This window comes from Colletotrichum fructicola (genome assembly GCF_000319635.2).
Source record: "Colletotrichum fructicola Nara gc5 chromosome Unknown KSG_Nara_v1_contig08, whole genome shotgun sequence".
In the NCBI taxonomy this organism is placed as follows: Eukaryota; Fungi; Ascomycota; class Sordariomycetes; order Glomerellales; family Glomerellaceae; genus Colletotrichum; species Colletotrichum fructicola.
In genome coordinates, this window is record NW_027094058.1 from 2,029,388 (window position 1) to 2,056,034 (window position 26,647).

The 26,647-nt window shown below is 54.4% G+C and overlaps 11 protein-coding genes across 11 annotated transcripts; 5 read left to right on the forward strand and 6 right to left on the reverse strand.

The window, feature by feature from the left end:
- Positions 1 to 2,958: 2,958 nt before the first annotated feature.
- Positions 2,959 to 4,773, forward strand: gsfR2-0 (Transcription factor gsfR2; the record flags this gene model as incomplete). Its single annotated transcript, XM_066152953.1, has 4 exons — positions 2,959 to 3,540; positions 3,727 to 4,342; positions 4,453 to 4,651; positions 4,728 to 4,773. 4 exons carry the CDS (start codon positions 2,959 to 2,961, stop codon positions 4,771 to 4,773), a joined length of 1,443 nt encoding a protein of 480 aa, XP_066007698.1.
- A 1,428-nt stretch (positions 4,774 to 6,201) lies between these two features.
- On the reverse strand, positions 6,202 to 7,485 carry nsa2-1 (Ribosome biogenesis protein nsa2; the record flags this gene model as incomplete). Its single annotated transcript, XM_032036370.2, has 9 exons — positions 6,202 to 6,205; positions 6,299 to 6,374; positions 6,425 to 6,560; positions 6,628 to 6,708; positions 6,821 to 6,910; positions 6,965 to 6,976; positions 7,033 to 7,363; positions 7,417 to 7,421; positions 7,477 to 7,485. 9 exons carry the CDS (start codon positions 7,483 to 7,485, stop codon positions 6,202 to 6,204), a joined length of 744 nt encoding a protein of 247 aa, XP_031892644.2.
- A 395-nt stretch (positions 7,486 to 7,880) lies between these two features.
- CGGC5_v013640 (mitochondrial 54S ribosomal protein bL21m) lies at positions 7,881 to 8,525 on the forward strand (the record flags this gene model as incomplete). The annotated part of the gene is made up of 1 exon (XM_032036381.1): positions 7,881 to 8,525. The coding sequence occupies one exon, from the start codon at positions 7,881 to 7,883 to the stop codon at positions 8,523 to 8,525; it is 645 nt and encodes a 214-aa protein (XP_031892643.1).
- A 455-nt stretch (positions 8,526 to 8,980) lies between these two features.
- mph1-0 (Serine/threonine-protein kinase mph1) lies at positions 8,981 to 11,615 on the reverse strand (the record flags this gene model as incomplete). The annotated part of the gene is made up of 2 exons (XM_032036393.1): positions 8,981 to 9,781; positions 9,831 to 11,615. The coding sequence occupies 2 exons, from the start codon at positions 11,613 to 11,615 to the stop codon at positions 8,981 to 8,983; spliced, it is 2,586 nt and encodes an 861-aa protein (XP_031892646.1).
- Positions 11,616 to 12,494: 879 nt separating this feature from the next.
- RLA2 (ribosomal protein P2) lies at positions 12,495 to 13,328 on the reverse strand (the record flags this gene model as incomplete). Its single annotated transcript, XM_032036404.2, has 4 exons — positions 12,495 to 12,668; positions 12,734 to 12,908; positions 13,033 to 13,037; positions 13,278 to 13,328. The coding sequence occupies 4 exons, from the start codon at positions 13,326 to 13,328 to the stop codon at positions 12,495 to 12,497; spliced, it is 405 nt and encodes a 134-aa protein (XP_031892645.2).
- A 491-nt stretch (positions 13,329 to 13,819) lies between these two features.
- CGGC5_v013643 (uncharacterized protein) lies at positions 13,820 to 15,100 on the forward strand (the record flags this gene model as incomplete). Its single annotated transcript, XM_032036415.1, has 2 exons — positions 13,820 to 13,825; positions 13,910 to 15,100. The coding sequence occupies 2 exons, from the start codon at positions 13,820 to 13,822 to the stop codon at positions 15,098 to 15,100; spliced, it is 1,197 nt and encodes a 398-aa protein (XP_031892648.1).
- A 1,196-nt stretch (positions 15,101 to 16,296) lies between these two features.
- On the reverse strand, positions 16,297 to 18,221 carry CGGC5_v013644 (uncharacterized protein; the record flags this gene model as incomplete). The annotated part of the gene is made up of 2 exons (XM_032036426.1): positions 16,297 to 17,098; positions 17,149 to 18,221. 2 exons carry the CDS (start codon positions 18,219 to 18,221, stop codon positions 16,297 to 16,299), a joined length of 1,875 nt encoding a protein of 624 aa, XP_031892647.1.
- Positions 18,222 to 18,983: 762 nt separating this feature from the next.
- Positions 18,984 to 19,733, forward strand: rpc25 (DNA-directed RNA polymerase III subunit rpc8; the record flags this gene model as incomplete). The annotated part of the gene is made up of 4 exons (XM_032036437.1): positions 18,984 to 18,995; positions 19,049 to 19,244; positions 19,294 to 19,444; positions 19,499 to 19,733. 4 exons carry the CDS (start codon positions 18,984 to 18,986, stop codon positions 19,731 to 19,733), a joined length of 594 nt encoding a protein of 197 aa, XP_031892650.1.
- Positions 19,734 to 19,846: 113 nt separating this feature from the next.
- Positions 19,847 to 20,749, reverse strand: CGGC5_v013646 (ER membrane protein complex subunit 3; the record flags this gene model as incomplete). Its single annotated transcript, XM_032036448.2, has 3 exons — positions 19,847 to 20,031; positions 20,085 to 20,641; positions 20,703 to 20,749. The coding sequence occupies 3 exons, from the start codon at positions 20,747 to 20,749 to the stop codon at positions 19,847 to 19,849; spliced, it is 789 nt and encodes a 262-aa protein (XP_031892649.2).
- A 344-nt stretch (positions 20,750 to 21,093) lies between these two features.
- On the forward strand, positions 21,094 to 21,887 carry SPC2 (Signal peptidase complex subunit SPC2; the record flags this gene model as incomplete). Its single annotated transcript, XM_032036460.1, has 3 exons — positions 21,094 to 21,133; positions 21,191 to 21,474; positions 21,552 to 21,887. 3 exons carry the CDS (start codon positions 21,094 to 21,096, stop codon positions 21,885 to 21,887), a joined length of 660 nt encoding a protein of 219 aa, XP_031892642.1.
- A 318-nt stretch (positions 21,888 to 22,205) lies between these two features.
- Positions 22,206 to 26,203, reverse strand: CGGC5_v013648 (MMS19 nucleotide excision repair protein-like protein; the record flags this gene model as incomplete). Its single annotated transcript, XM_066152954.1, has 6 exons — positions 22,206 to 23,270; positions 23,322 to 25,097; positions 25,160 to 25,737; positions 25,789 to 25,851; positions 25,906 to 26,049; positions 26,116 to 26,203. The coding sequence occupies 6 exons, from the start codon at positions 26,201 to 26,203 to the stop codon at positions 22,206 to 22,208; spliced, it is 3,714 nt and encodes a 1,237-aa protein (XP_066007572.1).
- Positions 26,204 to 26,647: the final 444 nt, after the last annotated feature.

Below are 26,647 nucleotides of genomic sequence, written 5' to 3' on the forward strand. Positions count from 1 at the left end.
TCCAAACATGTACAATGGGGGAGCGCCACCAGGCACTTTCGGGATGTTTGAGACATTCGAGCGGTGGAACGAAAACCTGTTTGCAGCAATCTAGTTCGCCTCGTGGCGTCGCGCTTTTCCGGCAACCTGCATTTTGATGTCTGGGTGCGTGACACCCACCACTTTCTGTCTTCCCCCACATCTGTTCTCGTCCGGGCATCAGCATGCAAAGCAGATGCCCTTCTTTTACCAGGTCGCCGGTAGCCAGGGAAAAGGCGTCCCAGGGTATCGTTTGACCTACAAGGACCAACAGGAATCGGATACGAGAACCAATCAGTGCCGGGAAGAGAATCCAGCGATAGCACACGACGGCTGCCACCAGCGAGTATTGTGTTACGAATGCCTCGTACGCTTCGGCTACCTTTCCGCGGTAGCATGAGACGAGACCGTGGACCGGCTCCGGAGGCTAGCGATAAAAGGAACATTACGATCAGTAATGCAGAAAGATATGCCCTTTTCGAGCCTTGTGCAGTGCCCCAACCAATGTCAGCCACAGCATACACATGTGGCATGGCCTGGGTTAGCATGGATTTTTACTTTCCGTCACCCGCCGCCGTCTTTCGGTCCGGGCCCGCAGGAAGCAAGCCTCAACCGGTCTTGTTCATCCAACTAACCGTCTCTCTAGGAGGACCCACGATACTAGTGGTAGGATTAGGGGTCCAAAGGGCAGGCTTGACGCCAATGGCGGTCGGGACAGAGGTCAAAGATACCGAGAGATCGTCTCAAAGATTGGGATAGACGCCTTCCTTCGGACGTTTCTATTGACAACTGCGTTGTTTGTTCGCACCAATGGTGAGGGTCAGCGAGCGAACGGCCGGCTGATCCTTCCTTCTTGATCCTCCCTTTCGGGTCATGTTATTGTGCGACGATGCGCGAACCCCCTTTTCCTTTGGTGAATGACGATTCCACATTCAAAATGGGCCTTTCTTTTTGAGATTATCCTCGCACAGCGTTCGCCAGATTGACCAACGCTGAAGGAGGGGGGCGCGTGGAAAGGGGTAACGGAGAAAGAGGCAGGCGCACGAGTGTGCGGGAGCTAGCATAGTCACCGTCTACTGCTAGCCTACCTGCCTTTCCTCTCGAACGCCCGGCTCAGCCCAGATCGAGAATGCCCATAGCTCGCCCCCCCCTCGTTGTGCGCGCCCAGTTGCCGCTGTGCTGCATGCGGGTGTGGCCAACCCGATCGTTCCATGTTTGAGGATCTGTTCGTCCCCGATCCAGGTGCATGCGAAACCCAAGATGGCGGCTAGGAACCCGCTGGCTTCTCTTCGTCCTGGAGATCTGGACAGCTGCCTGGAGCTAACAAAATGGTCCAGCTCAACTTTAATTCTCTACGCTGGCTGGGGGGCTCTTAGCTGATGGTCAGAGGCGAAGATGGGGGTTAGGTGAGTATCGAGCAAAGTCCAGGCCCAGTTTGACGACACAATGCTAATAATGGGCAAATGAGGCTTGAAGGCGCCCGGCCGCAGACGTCAAGGAGGGGATGAATTTAGGCGAACGGTGTAACCTGGCGTCGGAGATAAGACGCCTAGTCCTAGATCTCGACGATGAAGGGGTAGGAGGGGTGTTATTAGGCAGGACCATCTGGCGAAATGTGTGACATTGCGTCGGAGATTGGGCCGGTTGTATCCAGATGTTGGGGTCGAGATGGCTTTGGTGTAAGGACGGAGTCTAGATCATCGAGGGGGTGGTGACGGCAAGCCCGGAGCGGGCTGGCCAACGGGCAAAGACTGAACGTTCGGAATGAGGCAAGTGATGATCTTGGGGACCGCTAGTGCGGGCGACACTGGGCATCCGGGTGGGGGGGGGTAATTGACCGCGATATCTGGCGCGTCATTCTTCGATGAGGGTCTATATTCCTGAAAACAGGTTGATACTCGGATCGTGAGGATGAGCATCTTGCTCGGGCCGGATCTATTGCATGACTCTGGCCGAAGGACACGTTTTGCGATGAAGGAAGGGATCGTCATCTGTCAAAGGGATCTGGGAGAGGGTCATGGAAGTGTTTCTTCTGCTTGCGGTTGTGGTTGATATCGGAGGTTCATGGTCCCGGAAGCGTTCCCGCCCAAGCTCCCTCCCTGGCGGGCCGAAGGCTTCAGCGCTGTCCAGGGCACCGGGGTAAGCTTGTTTTCGAAGCGTTTGACGTTGAAGGCTTGGTAGAAGTCTGGCCCGGTAGAGGGTCGCCATCGCCGGATAGGGAAATCCGTAAAGTCATCCTGTCCTCGTGCCGACGCCTGACATGCTTAGCATACGTATGTATTTCCGCAAACGGATGCGGCTAAATGATTCGAGGCCCAGAACGTCGGGATCTCGTGGCGTGAAACGAATTGCTGGAATGTCCATGTGTTGAGTTGACGGGATGATGGCAGGATTCGTCAGTCCATGAGATTTCCATGCGACGAGACAGAGAAGGTTTATTCCGGTCCGCCCTTCCACGGGGGTCAACCTAGGGTTGCATTTGCCGGGCGGAGTTTCGGCGACCCGTGATTGCGGAGTTTGGCGGCCGTGTGGGGCCGCAGCGGGCGGACTTTGGGGCTGGCGGAGTTTGACACATCCAACATCCGCTCCGGACCCTCCGACGTGATCTCACCCAAACTCCGTCATCTCACCGAGCCCCCAGTACAACGAACTCATGCACTCATCCACCGCGTAAGCTCCAGCCTGCCTACTCACCACACGTGGACTCAGACAGGCCAGATTGTTTCTCATCGAGCGAAGATTGATTCAGTGGAAATCTTTCTTGTCATTCCCACTTTCTCGCCTCCCATCTTCCCCCAGCTTCAGGGCTGGCTGAGCAAATCCCGTCCCTCTTATACAATCAGGTTTACTTAACAGTCGCCTCAAGAATCTCAGTCTCCGCCTCAAAAGCGGAACAGGACACACAAGGCACAAAGAGCCATGTCCGCAACCGATCCCAAGATGGGCGGCGATGCGGATGCCGCGGATAAGTCGCGGCAGAAGAGCTGCAACGCCTGCGTACGGAGCAAGCGCCGCTGCGACAAGCGGACCCCGCGCTGCACCCGCTGCTCAGAGAAGAACTTCGCCTGCGTCTACCAGAACCTGCCCCCGGCCGGCGGTGGTCCTGCCGAGGGTGCGGCAGCAGCAAAGGCTGCCACAGTAAGCGATGCCCAGGATGATCCGCTGCAGGCCATGGACCTCGAGGACGGTAGCAGTGACCATCTCCCGCCGCCGCCGCATCCTTTTGATTTCAACACGCTCGGCGGGAGCTCTTCATCGACATCACCCACCTATGTCAATGGCACACTGGTGATGGACGAGCCCACTGACAGCAGCGCGACGACGTCGTCGTTGAACTTGGATCCCAACATGCCGAATTTCGATTTCAACTCGGTCATGGACTTTTTGAACGCAGACCCGGCCCAGGGCGGTGAGATGCAGGTCTGGGAGACGCCGCAGTTCCCCCAGCTCTCCAAAAGTCTCGCGCCCGAACTGCCGTACATGGGTTCCGTATGTTGTGGTATGGAGAGGGACGACATTCTGGTAAGCAACCCAACTCTTCTTCATCGCTCAACCCCCCCTCTTCCTCTCATCTCATCCATCACCACGCATCACCACATCCTACCCCGAACCACAAGCACCCCTTCTCATCCCCTTTCGAAACCCCCTTCTCACCGTATGATATCCGTCATTACATGCCAGCCCCATCCCTGACCAAGAGAAACTCAGTGCATGTCGCAGGGAGACTTCCAGCCATGGCAGATCCACGAGCCCGACTCGCGCATCGGTTACATGGTGTCCTACCTCACAAACATGCACACGACCTTCGCCCAGACGAAGCAGACCCCCTTCCTCCACCGGCACCTCTACCGCGGCATTCACGCCACGCCGCGGCCCCTCCTCGCCGCCTACACGGCCATCTCCGCCTACGCGGGCCGCACCAACGCCAACAAGGGCTGGGCCATCCGCGCCATCTGCGAGGGCGCCGCCGAGGTGCTCAAATCCGCCAAGGACCCGGCCGCGAGCGCGGCGATGACGGGGCATGAGAAGCTCGCGCGCACGCAGGCGCTGTGGCTGCTGCAGACGATTCGCTGTTTTGACGGGGATGTGGCGATGAGAGCGCAAGGGGAGAGGGATATGGAGGTGCTGAAGCGGTGGTTGAAGGAGTTGGAGGGGCTGAGGGACAACCTTGACGATGTGCACCTGCTGGATGATCTTGCCCTCAGACAGCGGCCGCCTCGGTCGTGGGAAGTGTGGGTGTTTAATGAGTGTGTGAGGAGGACGGTGCTGATGGGTCATATCTTCACCTCGTTGTTTGAGATTCTGAAGGCGGCTGGCGAGAGTGGTAAGTTTTCCCACCTCATGTTGCCCCCTTTCCGTTGCCCTATGAGCCGCATCAATATCGCCTCTCAATGCATCCGAGTTTCGGTGTTCCGAGCTGACTGACGAAACCAGAACCGGACGTCACCAACTGGCTGGCACCTCACCGGTGGACCTTCTCCAGATCATTATGGGAAGCCCAGTCGTCACCTGCCTTCTTCTCGTCGTGGCGGGAGAAGCCGCTGTTCATGGTCAACAGCTTTTTTGTGCAGGAGGTTGCCAAGGTGGCGAGGCCGTTCGACGTGGACGAGTTTGCGAGGTTATTTCTTACTGTGTAAGTTGACTGCTTTGGGACGGAGGATGTCGCAGACTGAGTTGTTGTCTGTGTGCTAACAAGGATTGTGGTGCAGAAACTTTGGTGTTGAGGAGACGAAGCATTTCATGCTGGAGGTCTGAACCAAGCATTCGCAAGCTGCGGAGGTGGTTAAAAAGGTTTCCGGGTCGCCAAGGCTTGTGAAGAATGCATCTCGAACGCTAGCTCTGCCTGATACGAGCAGGTCTGTTGCGACGAGGCTCTGTCATGGGATTCACCTACAAGCATGAGCCGATCCTTCTCATCGCCGGGCGTTTAGAATAGAAGATGCAGCGCATGAAAGAGCGGGGGCAGGTAAAGAGGTACGACGAAACGACATTCTTCTTAAGCATGGCCCGGTATGAGTTCAGATTTAGCAGCTATAGGTTGTCCAGCTATTTCCAATGGCTGACAGGTGAAGGCGACGTCGGGATGGCAACGACCCTCCTGGAAGCACCTAATACCCTGCAGCATTCTGCAGAAGCTCAGGGGGCCTGTAATCAAGATCACCGAGACATCTCCCGCCGATGAACGGCGCTACTGAGATTAAGGAGGACTTCATCGTCTCGGATGCACCCTCCTAGGGATCAGGCAGTGTGCATTTGAGCTGAGGTTTAGCAAGGCAGGCCTGGCGTTAACCAAAATGGTTGTTTGGCTCTGGTTCATCAATGCACAAGACCGTTTGGTATGGCTTGATCTTATGTACTTCCAGTGTGTGTTAGATTGCTGCCGACGAATCCATGGCTACTCTAAGTACAAGCTCTGCTGCATCGCTGTTCACTCTTACCCTCGTTTCTCCTATCCTTTCAACCGAAGTATGTATTAGTGCATCCAGCAGAAGATCTTTTGGATGGGCATTGTGCAGGCTTAGGGAGCAAACAGCAGGAGTCGAGATGACTGAGGGCTCTGACGAAGCTTCAGTCCTTGCTACTTTCTCTTTGATCACATTTACTTAAGGTCCATCTCCGAAGACACTAAAAATGCGCGCTTCCAATCGTATCTCAATGACTTGCCAGGGCCACATGGAAGATAGCATTTCACGAAATCAAGTCGACGAGCTTAAGTCGGCCAAGTCTTCGTCTCAAATTTCCTCAGTCCGACCTTTCATGGTCGAGAGTTCATCTGATAGCCTGGATCAAACCTTGCCCGTGCGGACCGTCCCGATATCTGCGAAGTTAGGCCCGCGACAATTCAAACTCAATCACCACGCAGCATTAAATAGTCAACGGGAGTTTTCAATTATCTTGAGTATCAATGTGCATGTCACCAACCTCTGCCTGCAATCAATAACATACACGGGGCCGCCGTTAAGAGGTACAAATGAGACCCCTTTGTCAACTACCTAGGCTGATTTTATCAATCTGTCGGGGACATCTAGCCAACCCCCCTTTCAATGAGATGCCATAACTCCAGACGCCGGAATCTCTTTGGAACAACCAGATATTGCGTTTTCCGTCGTTTTGTATCTGTTTTCCGTATCATACGAGCAAAATTCCATTGACACAGCCGTCGTTTTCGGGACAATAAAAAGGTCAGCTAATAATCAATCTGGAGAATCACCATCGTGAAGAAATGAAGAAAAGAAAGAAGAACCGAAGAAAAGAAAGACGAAAATTGAGCAGAACCTACTTGTTCGTTACCTGCGCGTATTTTGACCAAGCGATCTTGCCAGAAGCTGTCGTAACTCCCAATTCAGAGATGTTGACTGGGTTCTGAGGTCAGTTGAGGATTTTCAACCAATTTCAGGAACCATACCCTCGATGATTGTTCCTTTAGTAAGAACTCCGAGAGAAGTGTATAAAGGCGCATTCGGGTTCTTCTTCACCGACAGGATGGGAAGTTTGACGGTGACATTAAGCTTAGGATGGACAACATGGGCATATTTGTAGCGCTGCGCAGTGGAAGGCATGTCAGCTGTATCTGTCGACAGATTGAGTTTGAAGGAATTGAAAACTGACCAGACCCATAGGGCGAATGAATCTCTCGGCTTTCGGGTTGGCGCGGGTGAAGTTCTGTCCAACGAAGGTAGGTTTGGTGATCTGTGGTTGTGGTCAGTGGATGCTAACATCGATACGCAGGAATGCCGCGCATCATAGGAAATGAGAGCCCATCGCCCCCAAATCGAATAAGGCAGCTCGCTGAGTCACTAACCATCCTCTTCCATTGCTTCTGGTGCGTTTTCTTTCCTGTTCCTACAACTTTAAACATCTCCTCTTCAGAAATGCCGCGGACCTTTGGCAACTGGACTTTTCTTAGTTCTGGACCGTACCGACGGTTTGGTAGGCTCTAACTCACGGGAACGGCAAACTAGAGTATTGTTAGCATAAAGAACCAGCCATAAAACATTTCTGGGGCCTCCTTACTCTCGCTGCCTTCTCAGCACGCTTGTTCTTGATCTGCGAAGAGATGGCCTTGGCATTCTCTGGGTTGTTGCGGTCGAGCAGGTAGGCAGGCATGGGCTCGCTGGGCTCCTTCTCGTTGTTCGTCTTGACATTGCGCTCCTCGTGGGCCTTGATCTGCTTGCGCATCTGGATCTTCTCCTTTCTTCTGCTCTCGGCGTGAAGCTTAGCGCGGAGGCCACGGAGGTTCTGGGCATCCTTCGAGGCCTTGTGTCCCTCTCTTGCCTCCTTCTTTCTCTTCCTCTCCTCGTAATCGAGACGGCGACCATGCTGCTTCCTCCAGCGCTCCATGTACCTATATTATGTCAGGGAATGCCAGGTGTTTCGGTTGTGTGAAGGATTCCGTACTCGTTCTACGGAGGGCTTGTTAGCATAGCCGGACTGAGGCGATAGTGTCTAGTAACTTACCTGAGGCATCTTGAGGGGTCTGCGCTCGAGAGCGACTTCGAAATGCTTGTTTTGCGGTACGAAGACGTAAAAAGTGTCGGTGCGACAGTGGTGATGATAGTTCGTCAACAGAGCCGCCAGGCGTTGACGATGCAGGCAAGTGGCGGGTCGCGAAGAAAAAATCGCCAGTACTTCTCTTATCGATAAGAAAGCTCGGACTGTCGAAAAAGTTGCGGCGGGCGGGGGCCTGCCCGCCAGAAGCGGGAGTGGATCAATGCTTAATCCGAGCGCAGCTGGGGGACCTCACTAGGAACCTTCCTAGAACTTTTTTGAGCTTCACGACGGCTGGGTCCAATCGCGCATAACGTCAGAAGCCATTGGAAATCCCCCGCCGGGTCCAATTCACCACGCCGAACATTCTCAAAATGAGTCGATCCCTGTTGCGCTCCGTCTTGGAGTTTAGGACACCCGTCTCCCGCCTCCCGCCTACATTCCTCCTCCCGATTCAAGCTAGGAGATTCAACTCTACGGCGCCGATCATCGAGCCCCAGAACACATCCGTCGCCGGAGATGCCCCCGCCGCGGCTGCTCCCTCAGGTGCCGTTGCCGCCGAGCCTTCAATAGCCCAGAAATCCGTTGCGGCGCAAAAGCCAACGACCCCGTCAGGACCCATTTCTGAACAAGTAAAGGCGGTTCTACCATTCCTGGCCGCCCAGCCAAGCCACTACATTACCTTCCACATCCACGGACGCCCCTACCTCGTCACGCCAGGCGACAGCGTCCGCCTCCCGTTCAAGATGCCTGGTGTCGTACCCGGCGACGTCCTCCGTCTCAACCGAGCGTCCATCATCGGTAGCAGAGACTACACCCTCAAGGGCGCGCCATTCATCGACGAGCGGCTTTACGAGTGCAGAGCTGTGGTGACGGGTACTGAAAGTGAGCCCATGCGGTTCAAGGAAAAGACGAAGAGGAGGCAGAGGAAGGTGAAGACGGTCAAGAGCAAGCACCGCTACACGACACTGGCTATTAGCGAGTTGAAGATCAACAGCTCGGAAGAGATTGAGGTATAGGCGGCCCGGGGTTTTCCAAACCGAGAGGTATTGGATTGTTGTTCGAGTACTACGAACGGGTGTATAAAACACACAGGGTCGCATGATTCTCTGTACCAATGTCTCCATATCGGGACTGTATCAATAGACAAACAAATTTCACGAGTGAGCGAAGTCGGGCATGGATATGTAATGAAAACGAGTGCCATAAGGCTCGAACTTGAATTTGAAGCGGGCGGGGAGTCCGTCGCTGTCTCGAATGAAGTAATCTGCCGTAACTGGAGGTCGCTGCCTCTGAGGTAATAACGAAAACAAGGTAATGGGATAAACGTGCGGCGCAAACAGCCGAATAAGAATTAAAGCAAGACGCCCCAGAAACTCCGAGCTATGAATGTTTTCCGTCATCATGATCCAAAGTGAAGTTGCCAAATGACGCCCTTTTCATACAACTTTCCAACATTAACGCCCATACGCTCTCATGATCTATTCGTGGCTTTTCTGACACTGGCCCAGTATGCTGATGGCCAAACCGACATGACCTCGGCCTCGGTCGGCATGCGTTCTCGACATCTCGTGACGACGCTCTGGATGATTCTACCAAGGAGTTCCTCATCGATTGGGAGTGCCTTCTCGCTAAGCTCATTAGGGTAAAGGAAGGGATCGGTCTCGTGGAGGAGTTCCTCGCAGGTCGGCCGCATGTGAACATCGCGGTTCAAGCACCTCCTCAAGGTTCTTATCAATGAGGGGGGTACAGGCATGCCGCCCATCCCCCTTGAAGGGAACTCGATATTGTGGTCCCAGTTGATAATGGCTTGGCATCTTGCCATCTGGTTGGCAATGTGACCAAATGGGGCGATTCCGTACACAAGCTGGTAGAGAATGCAGCCAAGTGACCAGACATCGCTGGGCTTGCCCACCTTCATCAGCTTGGGTCGACCAGGAACACGCCCACCTCGGGGCGCGTTGAAGTCCAAGAGTGATTCAGGAGACATGTAGTTCGGTGTGCCGACTTGCGTTTCGCGATGCACATTGACAGTTTCGTCTGTCTGAATGGCATTGGCGATGCCGAAGTCGATCAGCTTCAAGCGACCCTTGACGAGGACAAAGTTGGCAGGCTTGAGATCGGAGTGCACGATCTCGCATTGGTGGACGGCTTGAATACATTCAAGCATCTCTTGCCAATAGAAACGGACGAAAACCGGATCGAACTTGGCGGCCTCAGGGTTTTGTCGACTTCGGATGAGGGTATTGAGATCCAACTCGCCCATCTCCATAAGCTGATGCTAGGTTAGTTGTGTTCGCGTAGCACTTGACGAGCTCACTCACCAGAGTCAGCACTCTCTTCTCATCATTCATTTCATAGTCGTATAGATTGATGACTCGGTCGACACCGTTGAGTTTGCGCAGCAAGTCGATCTCGCCTCGATAACCCCTGATTTGGCCTTCATCTGCATTCTCCAGCGAGACTCTCTTCAAAGCAAACATTGCTCCGTTTTCGGCAGTAACGCGGTAGACCTTAGCGCTACCGCCACGGCCCAAACAGTCGAGCCTTGTATACGACTTCCCATTCACACGGAGGATGTTTCGCTTTTGCCTTCCCTGAGTGGTAGTAGCTGCTCCTGCGGAAGTGGTTGCAGCATCTAGGACAGACATCTTTGGTGGTGGTGGCGGCGCCGGCCTGCGAGGGGTGTTGTTCGCAAGCGAAGACAGTGGTTTCCGGTCAGGAGAAGCAGCAGGTTGTTGACGGGCTACTTCAGGGTTGGCGGAACGTCTCGGGACCTTCTCTTCCTTCTCAACGAGGAGGCTGACTGCGGGCTTGGAGGTTCTGAGGATTGAAGGAATTTCGTTCTCCTGGTCGTGGGCAGATGGTACCTGAGGCCGAGTTGCCGGCAACTTGTAGTGAATCTCCTCCGGCTCTTCTCTCTCCTGGGGTGATTGTCGCGCAGATGCGACCGGCTCTGCGTAAGACGTCGGTCGTCTGTGACCTGGTCTTGAAGGATCGCTCAGAGCCACCGGGCTCCCTGATGCAAGTTGCCTGCCGTTTCCATAAAATGATGAGGCAAGGTCATTGTCGGCCTCACGGCCCTGGCGATCATACTCATTACTTGACATCAAGCCATCGCCCTCAACCTCGCCATTGCCTTCGGCCTCCTCCTCACTCTGACGTCTACGACCACGTCGTGCCGGACCACTGAGGAAGCTTCCTGGAACCTTGCCGACGCGCTTGACACGCATGGAGCCTTGCAGTGCTAGGTTATCCTCCGGCTTGACGTTCCTTCCGACGGTAGAAGGGTGGCGCGAGACACTTCCAGGGTTGATACCAGCGGCATGTCGGCCGGCAGTTACTGGCTCCTCGGAATGCTCCTGCTCGAAATGCGACCCAGACCGGCGCGAATGACCAGTCGAGCTGTTAAGTCGACTTCTGTTGCCCGATGAGCCGGCGGCAATGCGGACAACTCGGACTCCTTGAGCAGGAGTGTTGACGTCCTGGGGCGGTTCTGGCTTCTCATCGGAAGACTGTTCACGGCTTTCTGGCCGACTCCTTGAGCGAGGGCGTTGGTTGGTGGATCGCGACAGTGATGTTGATCGTCGCTTCGTGGGTCCCATCTGGCTTAGACTCTTGGGTGTTGTGCTGAGTCTGACGACTCTCTTGCGCACGGGACTTGTCTCGCGGCTTCTCATGGGTGATGAGGGTTTTGATGATCTCGTCTCATGTGCTTGCGCACTTCCGGACCTGAGGGATCTTCTCTCTTCTGTAGCAGATGTCGTCGACGCAGCAAGGTTGCTTGCGCGACGGCGCGTTCGTGGCGGGGATGGTGCACGCTTAGGTTGGGCGGAGCCGCCATCGTTAAGGAGTGCCTTGGTGAGAGCGCTGAGCTTCATAGGGACCGGAATCTCATCGTCGGAGCTATCGTGCATGTCGTACTGTTGCGAATCCGCCTTCCTAGACAGAGCAGGTGCAGCAGCTGTCGCGTGAACAGGGTTTGATTCGGTTCGGCCCAAGTGCGGGCGCGAGGGCAGTCGACGGAGGCCTTGTCTCTGCGAAGGTCGTCGTGACAATCCGGTGCCAGCGGTACCCATCGGGGTGGGCGAAGCTGTCGACATGTCCATTTTTTCCGGTCGAGGTGGTTGGGGGTGGAGGTTTGTTTTGCAGGTGTGAGCAATGTAGGTAATCGAGCAATTCGGCGCGTCCCTTCCACGTCTCGGAGACTGACCACCTGCCGCCGCAAAAGCGATTGTTTCTGTCGAGTAAGGGATGTTTTACGTGTCAATGGTGCCCATGATCCAAAGGATTGAAAATGGAGGAAAGATTAGTTTATGCGGCGCGTCATTAGCATCTTGTAATGCTGGGGGGGATGTGTCGGTTCCTTGTCGAATTCAACGACGTTCCCAGTATTTGGGGCTAACAGGGGTCGGCCAATGAGAGGGCAGGTTCGGCAGACTAAGTTGTCCGGGCAACTGGCTGGCAGAGCTTAGGGTGGGACGCGAGGCGGCACATTCCCCTGTTCGTCGCATGAAATTTGCACATCAGATTCTGGCCCTATGCCTGAGGCAGACGCATACGGGAGTGAGCGACGTTGCGAACCGGCATGGCCAAAGCTTCCATTCAAATCGCTTAGAGACGCGCGCACTCGAGATCCATTAGACGCCTTACGGACCCAATGCCCCGCATGTAGGAGGATGTGGGTGCATGTATTCTTGCTGCAAGACGCCGCGCCTGTACTGCAGGACGGTGGAAGGAGCGCAATGTCCCAAACGGCAACAGATGGTAGAAATTTCACGATCACGGGGGAGAATTGTTTTCAAAGAAGCAGCGAGCTTTTCAATTGTCCGAAAACAGCCGGTTTCCCTACACAAATGTGCGTCGAAGTCCAACCCAAGAGTTCCCCCATGCGAATGACATGCGAAAATGTCGGCCAGATGTTGCTGCGTGACTTCTTTGATGAGGTCGGGGCACTCGGCCGGTCATCAGCGTCGTGAGAAGGGTATTTAGTCGAAGAGACCGAAGCCCATGTCGTCGTCGGACTCCTCCTTCTCCTCCTCCTTGGGAGCCTCGGCCTCAGCCTCAGCAGCACCGCCAGCAGCGGCACCGCCAGCGGCGGGAGCAGCACCAGCGCCACCAGAGGGGACGGAGGCGAGCTTGGAAGAACCCTCAGAGATCAGCTGTGTGGAAGTCAGCACGCATGTTCACAGAAGTAAGGCAATTGTCATGCCGGGAGAAAACTGACCTCGTTGATGTCCTTGCCCTCAAGCTCAGAGATGAGCTTGTTGAGGCGCTCGTCATCGGCCTCAATGCCGACGGACTCAAGGACAGCCTTGACGTCCTTGGCAGAGGGGGAGGTGTTGCCACCGAGGCCGAGGAGAAGGTAAGCGGCGAGGTGCTTCATTTTGATAGTGGTATTTCTGGATCAGAGAGCAAGGTCAGCCAAGAGTCCTCGAGATATTCGCAAGCGGCGGAGGATGCGACAGGCATTACCGGCAGTGACAACGTCGGCGAGGGAGCAGTGCAGCGGGGAGTAGGACTCACAGTTTCTTGAAGAGAACACGAGAGGTCAATCAATTTAACCGCAAGTTGGGCGGAGACTGAATCTTCGAGTCCTAAGAGGATAGTTGGCGGTGGTTGTCTCTTCGGAAAGTTGGTTGCGAAAAAAAAAGTTTCGCCTTTTGTCACGGCTGTGGGCGAATATTAGACCCTAACAGGCGTTTAGGGCGGGGGGCCAGCGCCCGATGCTGAGTGGCTGGCCGTCTGTGGCGGGGCAGCTCACCAGCCACCTGCCCGTCAGCTCCCCTGGGAATCCACCTAAGTGCACGGGACCCTGCCATCTTCCAGTGGGAATCGCGATAAATGACGAGAACCTGGAAGCTCGGCACTCCCGGAACCGGAGCCACTGCTTCTTCCGAAAGCCTGGAAGTCCAGGCTGGTAATAAGGCAGAGGCACAGTGCTGGAAGTACCACTGATTCCCACCCCCAGGCCAGCAAATATAAACTTGCCAACTCCAACGCCACTTCCTTTTGTTTCCCTCGAAACCCAACTTTCGACTTTCCCGACCACCAGACGCCCGTTGCGTGTCCTCCGCGACCATCGCCTCATTTTTCGCGATTTTCCCACCCGCGACTCCCACGATTTCGGCCGACGTTCAGGCTCGCGTCTCTCCAAGTCTTTGGGGGCACTGGGCTCGCTGAATCGCAGAAAACTTGGGGTTCTCGCACTTTCCATACTGATGACTCAAGCCTCTGCCTAATGCATCCTGACGGCTGCTTCAAGCAATCTAGACCCTTGCTTGACGATACTTGGCTGTAATAGACCGTCAACATGCCGGTAAGTTCAATGGGCACGCGACCTCCTGCGATTTCCGCTTCGCAGAAACTCATTTGGCCGACGAACGCTCACCCCCTCTCCCAGATCGGAGATCTTCTCGCCCAAATAAGTGGCGATAAGTCACAGAGCACCTCTCCGGCACCGACACGACCGGCCATCGCTGCCGCCCCGAAACGAAAAGCAGACGATGATTTGCGCAGTACCGTTTCAAATAAGACGCCGCGAACCAGCACCACCGCGCCCAGTTCGTCATCAGCTTCGAAGCCCGCTAGCGCCCCGAGACCCGCTTCGCGACCGGCGGAAAAGGCGACGACCATTACCGGCTACCGAGGCAGCGCAGCCCGACCCTCAGATCGAACATCATCAACACCCAAACCCCTGGGCAATGGCACATCATCAGCGAAGCCCAGCACCTCCAGTGCGCGACCCCTAAACGGGTCTGGTGCATCGAGGCCCACCTCCACTCTGCCCAGCCGACCATCACCCGCCCCTCCAAAGGATGGTGCAGCCCCGAAAAAGGGGTCTTTTGCTGAGATTTTGGCGCGTGCCAAGAAGGCTCAAGAATCGATGGGCCAAGTCGGAAAAATTCAACACAAGCCTGTTGAGAAGGTTCTCACCAAGAAAGAACGTGAGGATTTGGCGTTACAGGCAAAAAAGGATGCAAAGGCGGCAGCGGCCAAGGGCGGAGCTGCGAGACAACCGTCAAAGTTCCAGGGCACGTCCAGGCCATCCTCAGGTGCCCCGGCACGCAACGGGGCTGGTACCAACGGGTCCTCCAGGAATGGCGCGCCTGACCGAGCAAAGGACCCTCGAGCTGCAGCAAAGGCACGCGCTGCTGAGGAGGAGCAGGAAAAGAAGCTCAAAAAGGCAGCCGTGGCGACCACAGGATACACTGGCACTGCCCGCCCGAGACCCGGTGCAACCTCAACGAAGAAGAAGCCAACTCCCGGTGGTGCCCTCCTCAATAGTCGCCCTGCACCACGCTATGGCGGCTCCGCGAGAAGGTCTCGCTACGAAGACGAGGAAGACGAAGAACTCGACGACTTCATCGAGTATGATGACGAAGAAGACGATGCTGGTCCCCGTTACACCTACGACTCGGACGGCTCTTCAGACATGGAGGCCGGCATGGACGACGTATGGGAGGAAGAGCAGATGGCAGAGCGTGTAGCTCGCAGAGAGGATCTCGAGCAGGAGAAGCTCGAGAAGCGACTCAAGGCTGAGAAGGAAGAGCGTAAGCGCAAGTTCTACGAGCAGCAGCGTGGACGGCGTTAGTCACGAGCCCCGGCGCTTCAGACGGTATCACAGGGGAACAGGAACCTGGGCACTAAGGGCATTTGCACCGGTAGGCGCGGCGCGGCAGCATCACATTAGCGACGGCGTTACTGTATTTGTTTTGTCATCATTGGGTTAGGGAATTACTCACGGCACACACGGCCGACTTCATTTGGCGGTTTTCACCTTACTTTCTTCTTTCGAGAGAAGGGTATAAACATGCCACGCGCGCAAGATGATACCTCAGGGGCCAACAAACATTAGCCTAATATTATTACGTCTGTGCCAGTTACTGGTCAGAACCAAGCTTAAGGTCCCAGGGGGAGGATTGGTGCTGAAATACCTGACAGAATGCCGAGAACTTGGCGGCTCTGTAACAGGAGAGTCCCTAGCCAGAATCACGTAATGCGTTTGCCCGTTTGATAGGAAAAGTAGATTGTCTTACGTAGTCAGGTTATTGGGTAGTCAGAAATAACCTATTGTTAAACCACAGGGCCACGTCGTCTTGGTGATGTTGCTCAAACGTTATGTAATCCTTGTATCAATCTATGGGAGCCCCAGTGCCATAATCCATGGGGTATCAAATCTACCCGTTCCATCGCATGATCCGATCCCCCAACGCCAGCTTTCCAATGTTGCCCAAGATTCCACAAGATACCTGCTGTGAGCCAGTGACCGGAGCTACTAAGCTCCGCTCTTCCGCAACTGATAACTCCGATACGTGATGTTGAACCAGGCTGGCGACGAACGATTGCGGCAGTAGGTCATCCGGTCCGCACGTCGTTTGTTGTTACACGCGATCTATGACCGCAAACTTTGCGCCCTGTAAGCCTTTTGGCTAATAAGGGAAGAAAAATAAAGCCAGAAATGCAACCGTCCATGTTGATGGCAAGCAAAGATGGGGAAAGAAGGTATAAGAAGGCGGCAGGAAGAAATTCTGTCACCTGATTTGTGCCTCCTGTTTAACACCCGAGTGGGAAAAGGAACAAACAAATGCAAACGTTGCTGGTGTTGCGGCTGCAAATTGCTTTTCAAGGATAACTTCTCCGCGGAGGCGAGAGACCCTGGAGGAACACTGCCGCCCACCAAACTCTGGCGGACGAGGGACGGGTTCTCTACTGTGACAAGCGGCGCACAACTGCTCAGCGTCTTGACCAGGCCCATGTGTCTCAATAGTAGTCAGGAGCTCTGCAATCCTATGGTAGATCTTCCGACTTGAGACCTGAGTTCCCATATCCACTCAGATTCCAGCCTTTGTATCGAACTGTAGAACCGCCGCTGCCAGAGAGTGAGGAGGGAGGAGGATTGTGTGGAGGGAGCCCATTGTGATGCTTCATGGGCGGTGGTGGGAGTGAGGCTGGTGCAGCTGGCAGGCTGCTTTTCTGGCCAACGGGAGCATGATGGCCGTTCGTACCGTTGGATGTGCTCTGCTCTTCATCCTTCATAAGGCCCTTTTCTCGCAGATACTGGATTGACTGGAGAACCGTCAAATCCTCTTGGTCCTTGTCGTTGAGGATCAAGCGCTGCTGGATGGTAAGTGCCCCGTTGTTCGCTTCCCGCTCTTTCATGGCCGCCTCTCTGACAGCGGGATCGTGGACGAAACGGCACTTGCCCTTCTTGCCACACGTACCTCCCGTCGAGTAGTACTTGCAGTGTTTCGTAACATCTGCCTTCTTAGCTGGCGGGGGTGGTGGGGGGGCTTGCTGAGCACGACTAGACGCGACTTCTGGCTCGTCGTCTTCAGACTTAATTTCAACGGGGGAGCTGTCTCTCATCTCATCACCCTCGTCCTGCTGTTCACGCTTGCGTTTGATGGACGACTCCACCTTTTCTAGCTGTTTTCTCAGCTTGATAGCGAGGTATTCTTCCTTCTCTAGAGCGGCAGCAAACTTGTGGCTGCTTCCGTGTGCCACCTCGGCAGACTTCTTTGCCTTAACTCGTGCGGCCGTGGGGAAGCGCTTCTTCCGCTCGGCGATATAGGCAGCAACATCAGTGACCCTACGCATTCCATTAGCGGACCATTAGCTTGTTGTTTATTTCCCACTCACTGTAAAGCATCGGCGCCGATCAGCTTGCGAAGAGTCTCCTCTTCCATCTCATCGTCTTCAGAGTCCGAGTCTTGGCCTGGCGTAAGACCCAACGTGTTGGTCTTGCGCTTCTTCTTCTTACCAGAAGCGGCGTTGTTGTCATGCTTGTGGAATCCTCCATCTTGACGATTATTATGATGATTTCCTTGCTGGCGGTGACGGCTTCTATCGTTGCCGTGTTGGAGGCCTCCACGGCCTCGCGTGTTGTTCCCGCGGAATCCACCTCGTCCACGACCGCCATGTCCATCATGCTTGTAGTGTGGCTCGTGTGTTGGGCCGGAAGCATGAGGAGCAGGCGGCGGAGCGTGGTAGGGATACTGGGTAGGAGGCGCGTACGGAACCGGCTGGGCGCGAGGGTCTCCGTACGGTTGACCATATCCACCATTCACTTGATGCTGGATCCCTTCGTTGCCGTATGCCGCAGGCGCTGGTGTACTCATGTTGGGAGCTCGCGAGCCACCTCGATCGTTGCCGTATCCGCCGCGGCCGCGGCCGCCACTGTAATGGTTCTGAGCGTGTTGATCATGACCAGACCATTGTTGGGGGGCACTGTATGGTGCAGGATGTTGGTAAGGTTGCCCATACTGTTGCTGCTGGGGAGGCCCGTATCCTGGCTGGTGAGGAGGCGGTTGGGCATGTTGAGGATGGGAGTAAACTTGGGGAGCGTAATTGGGATGGTAGTTGGAGCTGGATAAGGGAGCAGGAGCGTGGGCGCCATGCTGAGGCGTAGGATGGGCGTGATCGTGGTGCCACTGCTGCTGGGGAGGATAACTGCCGCCCGTGGGCTGACCTGCGTACGCAGGGCTGTGTTGGGGATAGGGCTGCTGACGACCGTACTCGTACTGAGGCTGAGGAGCAGGCGGGTATTCGGGACGACCGCCAGACGTATAACCACCACGGCCACCTCGGCCGGGAGGAGCACCACCTCCTCTAGGGTGTTGTTGATAGGGGCCGCCGTGATGACCGTATCCAGGATGGCTCGCTTGTGCCGCCTGGGGAGGAGGTGGCGGCGGGCCGTAGTTGTAGCCGGACATCTTGGCTCGGCAACGTTGAAGCTCGTGTCTCGAAGGCTCGGCTCGGGTCTTCTCCGTTGTGATATTTACGGGATGTTCGATGATAGAAGGAGACAGGTCGACCAAGAGACTTGATGGCTCCGTACCAGATTGCTTCTTTCGAAGGTGAGCGCTTGCGATCGTATGCAGGGAGGAAGGGGGCAAAAGGGTGATGAGGTGCAAATCGATATCAAAGAATGAATCTTTTCTGGCAGCAGGAGGACAACCTCGGAACAAGACACCTCGCAAAGATGGAATGCAAAAAGAAGGAAGCGCGAGGCGGGAGACGCAGCTTGATGCAGACTGCAGGTTCCCTGACGCGAAGCTGAAGCAGAAGGTGGAGCCCAGCAACTTTCTTCCTTTCTGCGGGCAGAGTTCCAGGCTCTGTCCTGGCTCAGGGATGTGGTTTCGGTGGCCGCAATAACTGTTCTAGCGGGTCGAGTAACCTTGGGAGTGTCTTATGGCTGCCTTGGGGGCGCTTTGGTCCGCTGAGCCGACCCTTGGCTAGGCCAGAACCAGAGGGCGGTGTGATAGCGGATGTCTTTTCCAGCCAGGAGCCCCGCGATTTTGCCGATTTTGCGATTTCATAGACGGCCAGCGACTCACCTGAAATTCCTTCCTTGAAAGGCGCTTTCGCTTCTAATTGAGCCCTCCTACGAGACGACGATTTGAGGGTCTCCATTTTTTCAATTTTGTCTTTTTAATCATCCAGCGGCCCTTATCGCGAGCAAATAATTGCCCAACATGTTCATCCTAGTAGGTTTCGATCCTGCAATTTTCACTTGGATGTATCACTAACACGGCCGCAGACCAAAATCGCCGATCTAGTCGAGATCGCACCAGAGGATTTCCGCAAGAAGAGCGGTACCGCAATTGAGGACAATATCAACGCAAAGTACGCGAACAAGGTTATCCAAAAGATTGGCCTCTGCATATGTCTCTATGACCTCCTCTGGACCTCAGAAGGACTCATCGGCCACGGCACCGGCCTCGTCAACGTCAACGGTATGTGAGAAATGTGCTCGGGAAGAGCGCATGCCTAACGTTCTTCTAGTTGAATTTAGAATGATCGTCTTCAGACCGTTCAAGGGCGAGGTCATGATTGGCAGGATCAGGAGTTCTACGCCAGCCGGCATCAACCTGAGAACCGACTTTTTCGACGACATTTTTATCCCCTTCGATGAGCTCCCCGAGGGTGCCGAATAGTGAGTGAAAGTCACTCATGATATCAAAGCCCAGTCTGGACTAACTTGTTCCAGCAACCACTCGGAGCAATTGTGGATCTGGAATATTGAAGGCGACAGACTCTTCTATGACAACCACGAAATGGTCAGATTCCAAGTTATTGACGAGGAGTGGCACGACCAGACGCCTGCGGGGCCAAGTCAAGGAGAGGAGGCCGCCCCGCCAAAGCCACCATACAAGGTGAAGGGCACGATGGCGATGGAAGGTCTCGGCGTGTGTCTCTGGTGGGATGGTCAGGGCAGCGAGTAGTACTTGGGCGGTCCTTGATTATCTCACAGGCGATGCATTGATTATTTTACGGGAAGAAGATGAAGACCTGGAAGGCGCATGGGCGGCACGGATATGTACATTGTTCTACAATTCTATAACTTGATACCCGAGAGCAGTCTTTGCTCCACATCATCCAGAACTGAGTAGTGGTCAACGACGGCAATGTTCTCGGCCTCGCCCTTGAACTGCTTGTCGGGGTCAACACCGGGCCCAAACATCTGGGGGGCGCCCTGGGCACCTCCCATCTGTCCCATTTGCTGGGCCATCTGGCTGGCGGCTGCTTCACGTCAGTATCCCACTTTTTAGGAGCCCTTATCGAGACTAGCTTACCATTGTCACTTCCCAGAATGAAGTTGAAGACAGATTGTAAACCAAAGATGCAGAGGAAGTACCAGCTGATGCTAGACATCCATCGGGGATCCATGTCCTTGGTCGCGACACCAGCCTGGAGCATGCTCTTGAACTTGATGGTGAGCGGGAACGGCAGCTTCATGATGACGTATCCGCTGAAGAAGGCGTTGATCCAGCTCATGATCAGCGTATTGGGGATAATCATCGCCATGTTGTTCTTCATCATGCCCATCATGCCGTCCATCGCACCCGGGTCCGTGAGCGGGTTCGCGGGGGGTTGGCCCTTGCGATCGGAGTCCTTGAGGTAAGCACCAGACTCATACGCAGCAACAAGCGTGTCACGGCGCGCCTCGAATGACTTCTTCGACAGGACGTGGTGGTTCGTTCGCACGCCGACGCCATGCATCATGGCGCGTTGCTCGCGGAGAGCAGGCTTGTCGAGCTTCTTGGGCGGGGTGGCGAGCATGACCGAGGCATAGTGTCGCAGAATACCAGTCAAGATCATGACCACGGTAATCGGGAACAAGATCCAGTAGCTATTGCGTTGCTTCGATTAGTCCCTACATGCCGAATGAACAATTGGCGGTAGATACGTACAACAACTGGGGATCCCGATGGATCGTCTGCACCGGAACCTGGGCCATGGCGGACGTGATTGACTCGGAGCGCCGGGCAGGATGATTCGAAAAGATTGTGATGACGCTTGTCGTTGCAATTACGGCCTGGCGGTTGCGAGCTGATGGTCGACGTTGCATCATCTTGGTGGAGAGCTCCTGTCGGAAAAAGAGTTTTGGCGGGGCTCCGAAAGACCACCTTCCACTTTCACTTTTCGACAATGGATTCGCGCAGGGGTCCAAGCTGTCCTAGCTCCGAAAGCCAGGCTGGAGGTTACAAGACATAAAACGAACCCAAATCCCATGCCCGCCACACCACAAAGCAGCGAACACTGGAACCGGATCACTCTACCCCGCGCGCAATTATTACCAACATGTCGTCTTCAGAAAGAATAACGGTCCACAACTTGGCCGGTACGTTTCTGCCATTTTTCGTGCATCTTTGTCGCATCCGCACTAACCTTACCCCAGATCTCAAGAACACCTCGGACGATGCGCTCCCCAACTACCTCAACTCCCTCAAGTTCACCCAGTCCCACACCTTGACCGATGTCCGTCTGGGCCTCGGCTGGGGCGCGTTCCTGATCGCCGCCGCTTGCTTTGGCTGGGATTACAAGTTCGGCTTCGACGCGACCAAGTACTACACTGCGGCCGCCGTGGTCGTCTACTCGATCCTGAACGGCGCTCTGACGCTATGGATCTGGCTCAAGGAGGCGGGCACTGTGTACGAGGGCACATCGCCGTCGGGTGAAAAGGTAAGTGCCAGCGTCATCTCCATCTGCAGCGTCGGATCCTTGTCTACGAACCCAATGACTTACACCAGCTGGGACAGATCAACATTGCAACCTCAACAAAGAAGAATGTACCAATTTACAACATGAAGATCACCATCACACCCAAGAACGGCGCAAGCAAGACTCTCGAGCTTGCGAAGCCCTTTAACCAATGGTTCGACTCTCAGGGCCACTTCGTCGCTTCGCCATTCCAGGAGATCCTCGCTACCAACATCCCCACCATTGGCAAGCTTGATCCTAAGCGCGTCCAGTCCACCTCTCAAACCTACTCTGCCGACGTCCTCGACGCCTTGTACGCTGAGAGCACCGCGACGGGCAGCGGAAGCGGCGCTGAGGCTGCGGCGAAAGGATCTAGCAAGCGACGCAAGGCGTAGATAGTCGTTCGGCTCTAGTTAAGGATTCGTTCTACACTTGTTAAATGCTCCATCGTCTTGTAAAGTAACCAAGCGCTTTGAGAGGGGAAAAAAGCATGCGATTTTATTTCCATCGTTCCGCAGCTGTGCAAACAGCGCTGGTTGACCCTGATCTCATTATATCTGGTTCTAATCTAGTTGTGATTTGAGCCCCTGAACGCCTCGCCAGGCCGGCATCCCCTCGATGACAACGTCTATATGCATATCCAGGTTGCGCCGTACACGCCTCTTTTCCAGCAGAGCCCGCCCGCTTATCCAAATTACACATCCGGTCTCTTCTTATTTGACCTCTGCCCAAGCCGCACGTGCAACAAGAGCAGCCTTCCGAACCTCCCGCACTCGATCACCCGATGACTGCGACAGCACGCGACGGACATGTGCCGCAGAGTCAAGTAGGTGACGGTCCTCGAACTGGGGAGGCAAAAGACCCAGGAGACGGACGACGAGATATCGGCATTGCGCCTGGCTGATGTCCGAATGGTCGAACGGCATATATCCGGCCGGCATCCAAGCTGAATCCTCGCTCTGGGAGCCGCCTCGGGTGTAGATAGAGATGCAGGCCTCGATGATGCTCTTAAGGAAAGGCTTGATGCGTTCAGGCGATCTCTGGGCGATCTCCTCCAAGACTTTGAGACCTGCTTGCACATCTCCTCCAGAGGGCAGGTAGCGGACGGCGCAAAGCACAAGTCTCACCAGATCCTCTGTGTCGTCCTCGTAGATGTTGAAGGGGAGATGTTTGACAGCAGCAAGAACAGCAATGCTATAGTTTGCAGCCACCAGCATGTCCTCGGAACTATTGGAGCCAGCGGGCCAAGCCTTTGCCAGCATGGGCTTGACCAACTCGAAGTAAGCCCTCTGCAGCCACAAAGGTTTGGCTAGTCCATAGTACTCCTTTGCCAGACAGCCATAAGGAGAGAAAATGATCTCAAAGTTGCGGGCAAGAATGTGGCCAGTCTCCTTGTTGGCAGGGCCGAGTTGGATAGCCGAAAGAACCTGTTTAAAGGCATTACCTGTGTACCTTCGAAGAACACCCGCAGTGATAGCATAGACAGGCCTTGCCAGGTTAGCCCGCGCCTGAGCCGGGGTTTCTCCTGGGATCCTCTTTGCCTCGTGCTCAAGGAAGCCAGTTTCGTTCTCCGATTCCTCTGACAGACTTCCATCGCCAACAACAAACTTCATCTGTTTCTCAATCATTGCCACTATCTCGCTCAGCTTCTCGACTGGACACTTGTTGGCAAGAATCGTCAGGATATGAGCGACAATGTGGCGTGAACGGGGAGAAGCTGAATGATCGCGGGACAGTAGACCTGCAATTAGAATCTGGTGGGCTGTTCCTCTCTCGACCTGGGACGTCTCAGTGCACCGTTTTCCAAAAGAAACTCGGAATAAACTTACCAAGCGTTGAATAGCTGTGGGATGCAAGGGCTGAACAATACCCAACGAGAGTACAACAGCACGGCCTTGACTGAAGCCACTAATAGGAAATTTGGGGGGATCGCGCATGCTGTAAGATTTTGCTGGGCTGACAGTTCGCAACATGGCATCTCGCAACTGAGCATTGGCCCAGGGGTGTGCATGATTAGAGTCGCTGTGCAAGTATTCGTCATCGCCGCGGAAGAGTGTTATAACCTCTTCATTGAGGAGCAGCGCAGTCTGCTCCAGTTCATTCATTTCCCGAATGACAAAGGAGGCCATGGTGCTGATATAATGCAGATAACAGTCCTCAAAGTTGCGCGCGTCAGGGTCCTTGTTCACAAAATCGGTACTTAGCTCAAGGGACAGCTCAGTGTCATCCGCGTAGCTGACGATCCTCGTCGCCCTTCTGTAGAGTTGTCGTACCACAAACAAACTGATCAGAGTAAAATCTCCATGGAGCTCATCGCTAGCGTTCTCCAGAGGTTGTTCTTTGCTGTCAACATCCATAGCGTCAACAGCAGCAGCCGAATCGGAACTCTCGCCATCAACACGGGGCAGCTGGGGGTATCGAGCTGCTACATAGTTGACCCACGTTTCGGGGTGGAAGCGCTTATCTTTGAAGTTGAGGGCGCTGGATCGGGGGACGAGTGCATGGATAGCATCTCTGTAGTATCTCATCGTCATCTGAATCCCAGATGCGAATACTGACCAAACCTGGGGAGGTGCCTTGATGTCAAGCATAGACTGCAGGTTCTTCAACAGTACACCGAGTAGAAGGATGTAATTGCCGAACTTGTTTTCTTGGCTGGGTACCTGAGAGCAGCTGATGAAAGCTAGCTTAGGAATGATCTGCTCAAGAGTTCCGATCAAGCCAGTGACCGACGTCTCAGGAAAAGCAATATACGGCTCGCATACTCTGAAGCTGTCCTCGACCAGTTTTTCCAGAGCTGGTGGGTAAGCTGTGGTTGCCTTCTGGAGAGCAAGCACCGCTTCGTCGGCTATGTTAGCCTGAAGCTCGTCTGTAGCGTATCTCTCTGGCGCCTTGAGGATCACACTTGCTAGATCATCGCAAATCTCGGACAGAGTGGCCTCTGGAAGCATAGGCTGTGTGGACAATCCTGTCTGAGCGGCGCGCTGGCATACCATGAGGCCCATACCCTTGATAGCTTGCTGTCCGATGGCGGTTTCTTCCTTCTGTGCACCGTCTTGGATTGCTTGTTGAAAGGGAGGCAGATATGCCTGTTTGTAGAGGGGTGCAAGCATCGGCTCTGTTGCCTTGAAAGCAGCTGCGTCGTCAACGGACAGTTCCGCCCCGCCACCGATAAGAGCTTGTCTCAATTCAAGGAGAGAATTGAGCAAAATCAACAGATTTTTGGTGTGTTCGGGTGACTTCGTGTGACGAAGATTGTCCTTGACATGGGTGATGGAGGGAGCGATCATAAGAGCAAACGCTGAGGGCTTCGCGCTGTGCACGCTGATAAGCAGTTTGCCTGAAGCTGCCGTGTATATCGGGTTGGCGAGGTCTTCCAAGCAGTCTCGCTGGACGGTCAGGGCGAAGTCTCTCAGCTCGTCACCTGAGAGTCTCTTGGCAATGGTACGAATGACCTCGAGCGTAGCGTTGATCGTGTCCTCAATTTCTCCGTTGCGTACCTCGTACTTCAGACTGCCCCAGATCTTCTCAACGAAGGGCGTAATTCCTTGCTGGACATGCTCATACTTCACCAGGCAGGCGGTCAGCGTTTTGAGAATATCAACCTATAACACTGTCAGTTTAGCACGGTCACACTCCAGAAATGGCCACTCGCCTTGACATTCACAGTCACACTATCTCCTTGATCGAGCCTTCCAATTAGATACGGGATCGCCTTGCTTGCGACCCGATGGTGCGCAGAGAAACATTCTCGCAGTGCAGACTTGAGGTCATCTGCGGTGATACCAGATGGATGTTGCGATGCTCTCAGTGAGATTGGGAAATATGCTGAAAAAATGCCGAAAATCTCGTCCACGAGCTCTTGCGCGGGGGAATAGTCGGCAAGGAATGTCTTGAGGATCTTGAACCAGATCATCAAGCATTTAGGATCTCTCTCGTTGCGGCAAAGCTGTAGGAGGTCCGTTATGAAGCCGGTAGTAGCGCCGTGCTGGTACTGCAACTCGCTTGCAACATCGGGGTTGGTGACGAGATGGTCCAAGAGTTCATACACCGTGGCGCGAGTCTCTGCAACCTGGTTTTTGAAGTCATCACCGAGACTGCAAATACTCTGAATGATGTCGTTCCCTTTGGAGGGCTGAAATGCCTTCATACTGATTGTTCGGTCGAGTGCTTTGGCGGCTGGCATAATGCCTGCTTTGTGATCGACCTTGAACATGCTGCCAAAGAATGCAACAAGGAGATTCACTGCAATGACTGGTCAATGGAGATTCCCATTGTAAGTGCAATATCATTCACCTTGATCTGCCTTCAGAAAGCCGGGGTCCAAATGTTCCAATGTCCCTGCCAGGAAGCCAAGGGCTAAACCAGGGTTAGTATTGGCCTACAGCGTACTACCGGGACGAGGGCATTCACCTTTGGAGCGGGCAATGATGTCGCCACTTGACTCTCCATCCTCGCTGTCTTCCATTTGGTCGGCATTGGCATTGGGCATCCACGGCCTGATGGACTCAACCCATCTCGCCACAGGATTGCTGGGTCTAGGTGCTGATTGTATTGCTAGAATCAGGGATCAGCACTCTGCCTGTCCAGGGGCCTTGGGTCTCAACGTCTGATAGGACTTACCTGAAGATGCTTCCTTGGTGATCGATGCATGTCTCTCGAGGTCGTCGCTGAGGACATACTCTAGTGCCAATTTCCTGAAATCTGCCATGATACCCAGCCTCTTCAGGCACTGTGTTGTTTGCGATGATGTCTTTTTCGGAGGCCCTAAGAGCAAGTGTATGGCTGAAATGTTCAAGTTGTGTCTCTGCTGATGTTTTTTGTAGTTGAAGAAGGGAAGTTGGTTGGGGGAAAAGTGAATAGTGAGATTGGGCCGTTGGAATCAAAATCAGAAGTTGCGATGCGCACCCGCACCTGGCTATGAAGTACACCCCGCACCTGCTCAAAATGGTGGCCGCTTTCAGGGGTTAGATACAAAACTTCAGATCTCTTCCATCTGATGATCTAGAATAGACGAGGTAGGAAGGCGCGGGTAGGACTTTTCAGTGCACCAACAGGAAGGCTTCAAAACTTTTTCGTCAACTGATACTAACTTCACTTCACTGGCCGGCTTTCGGTGACAGGCTGTGAGATAATTACTCAGATGAGATGGTGG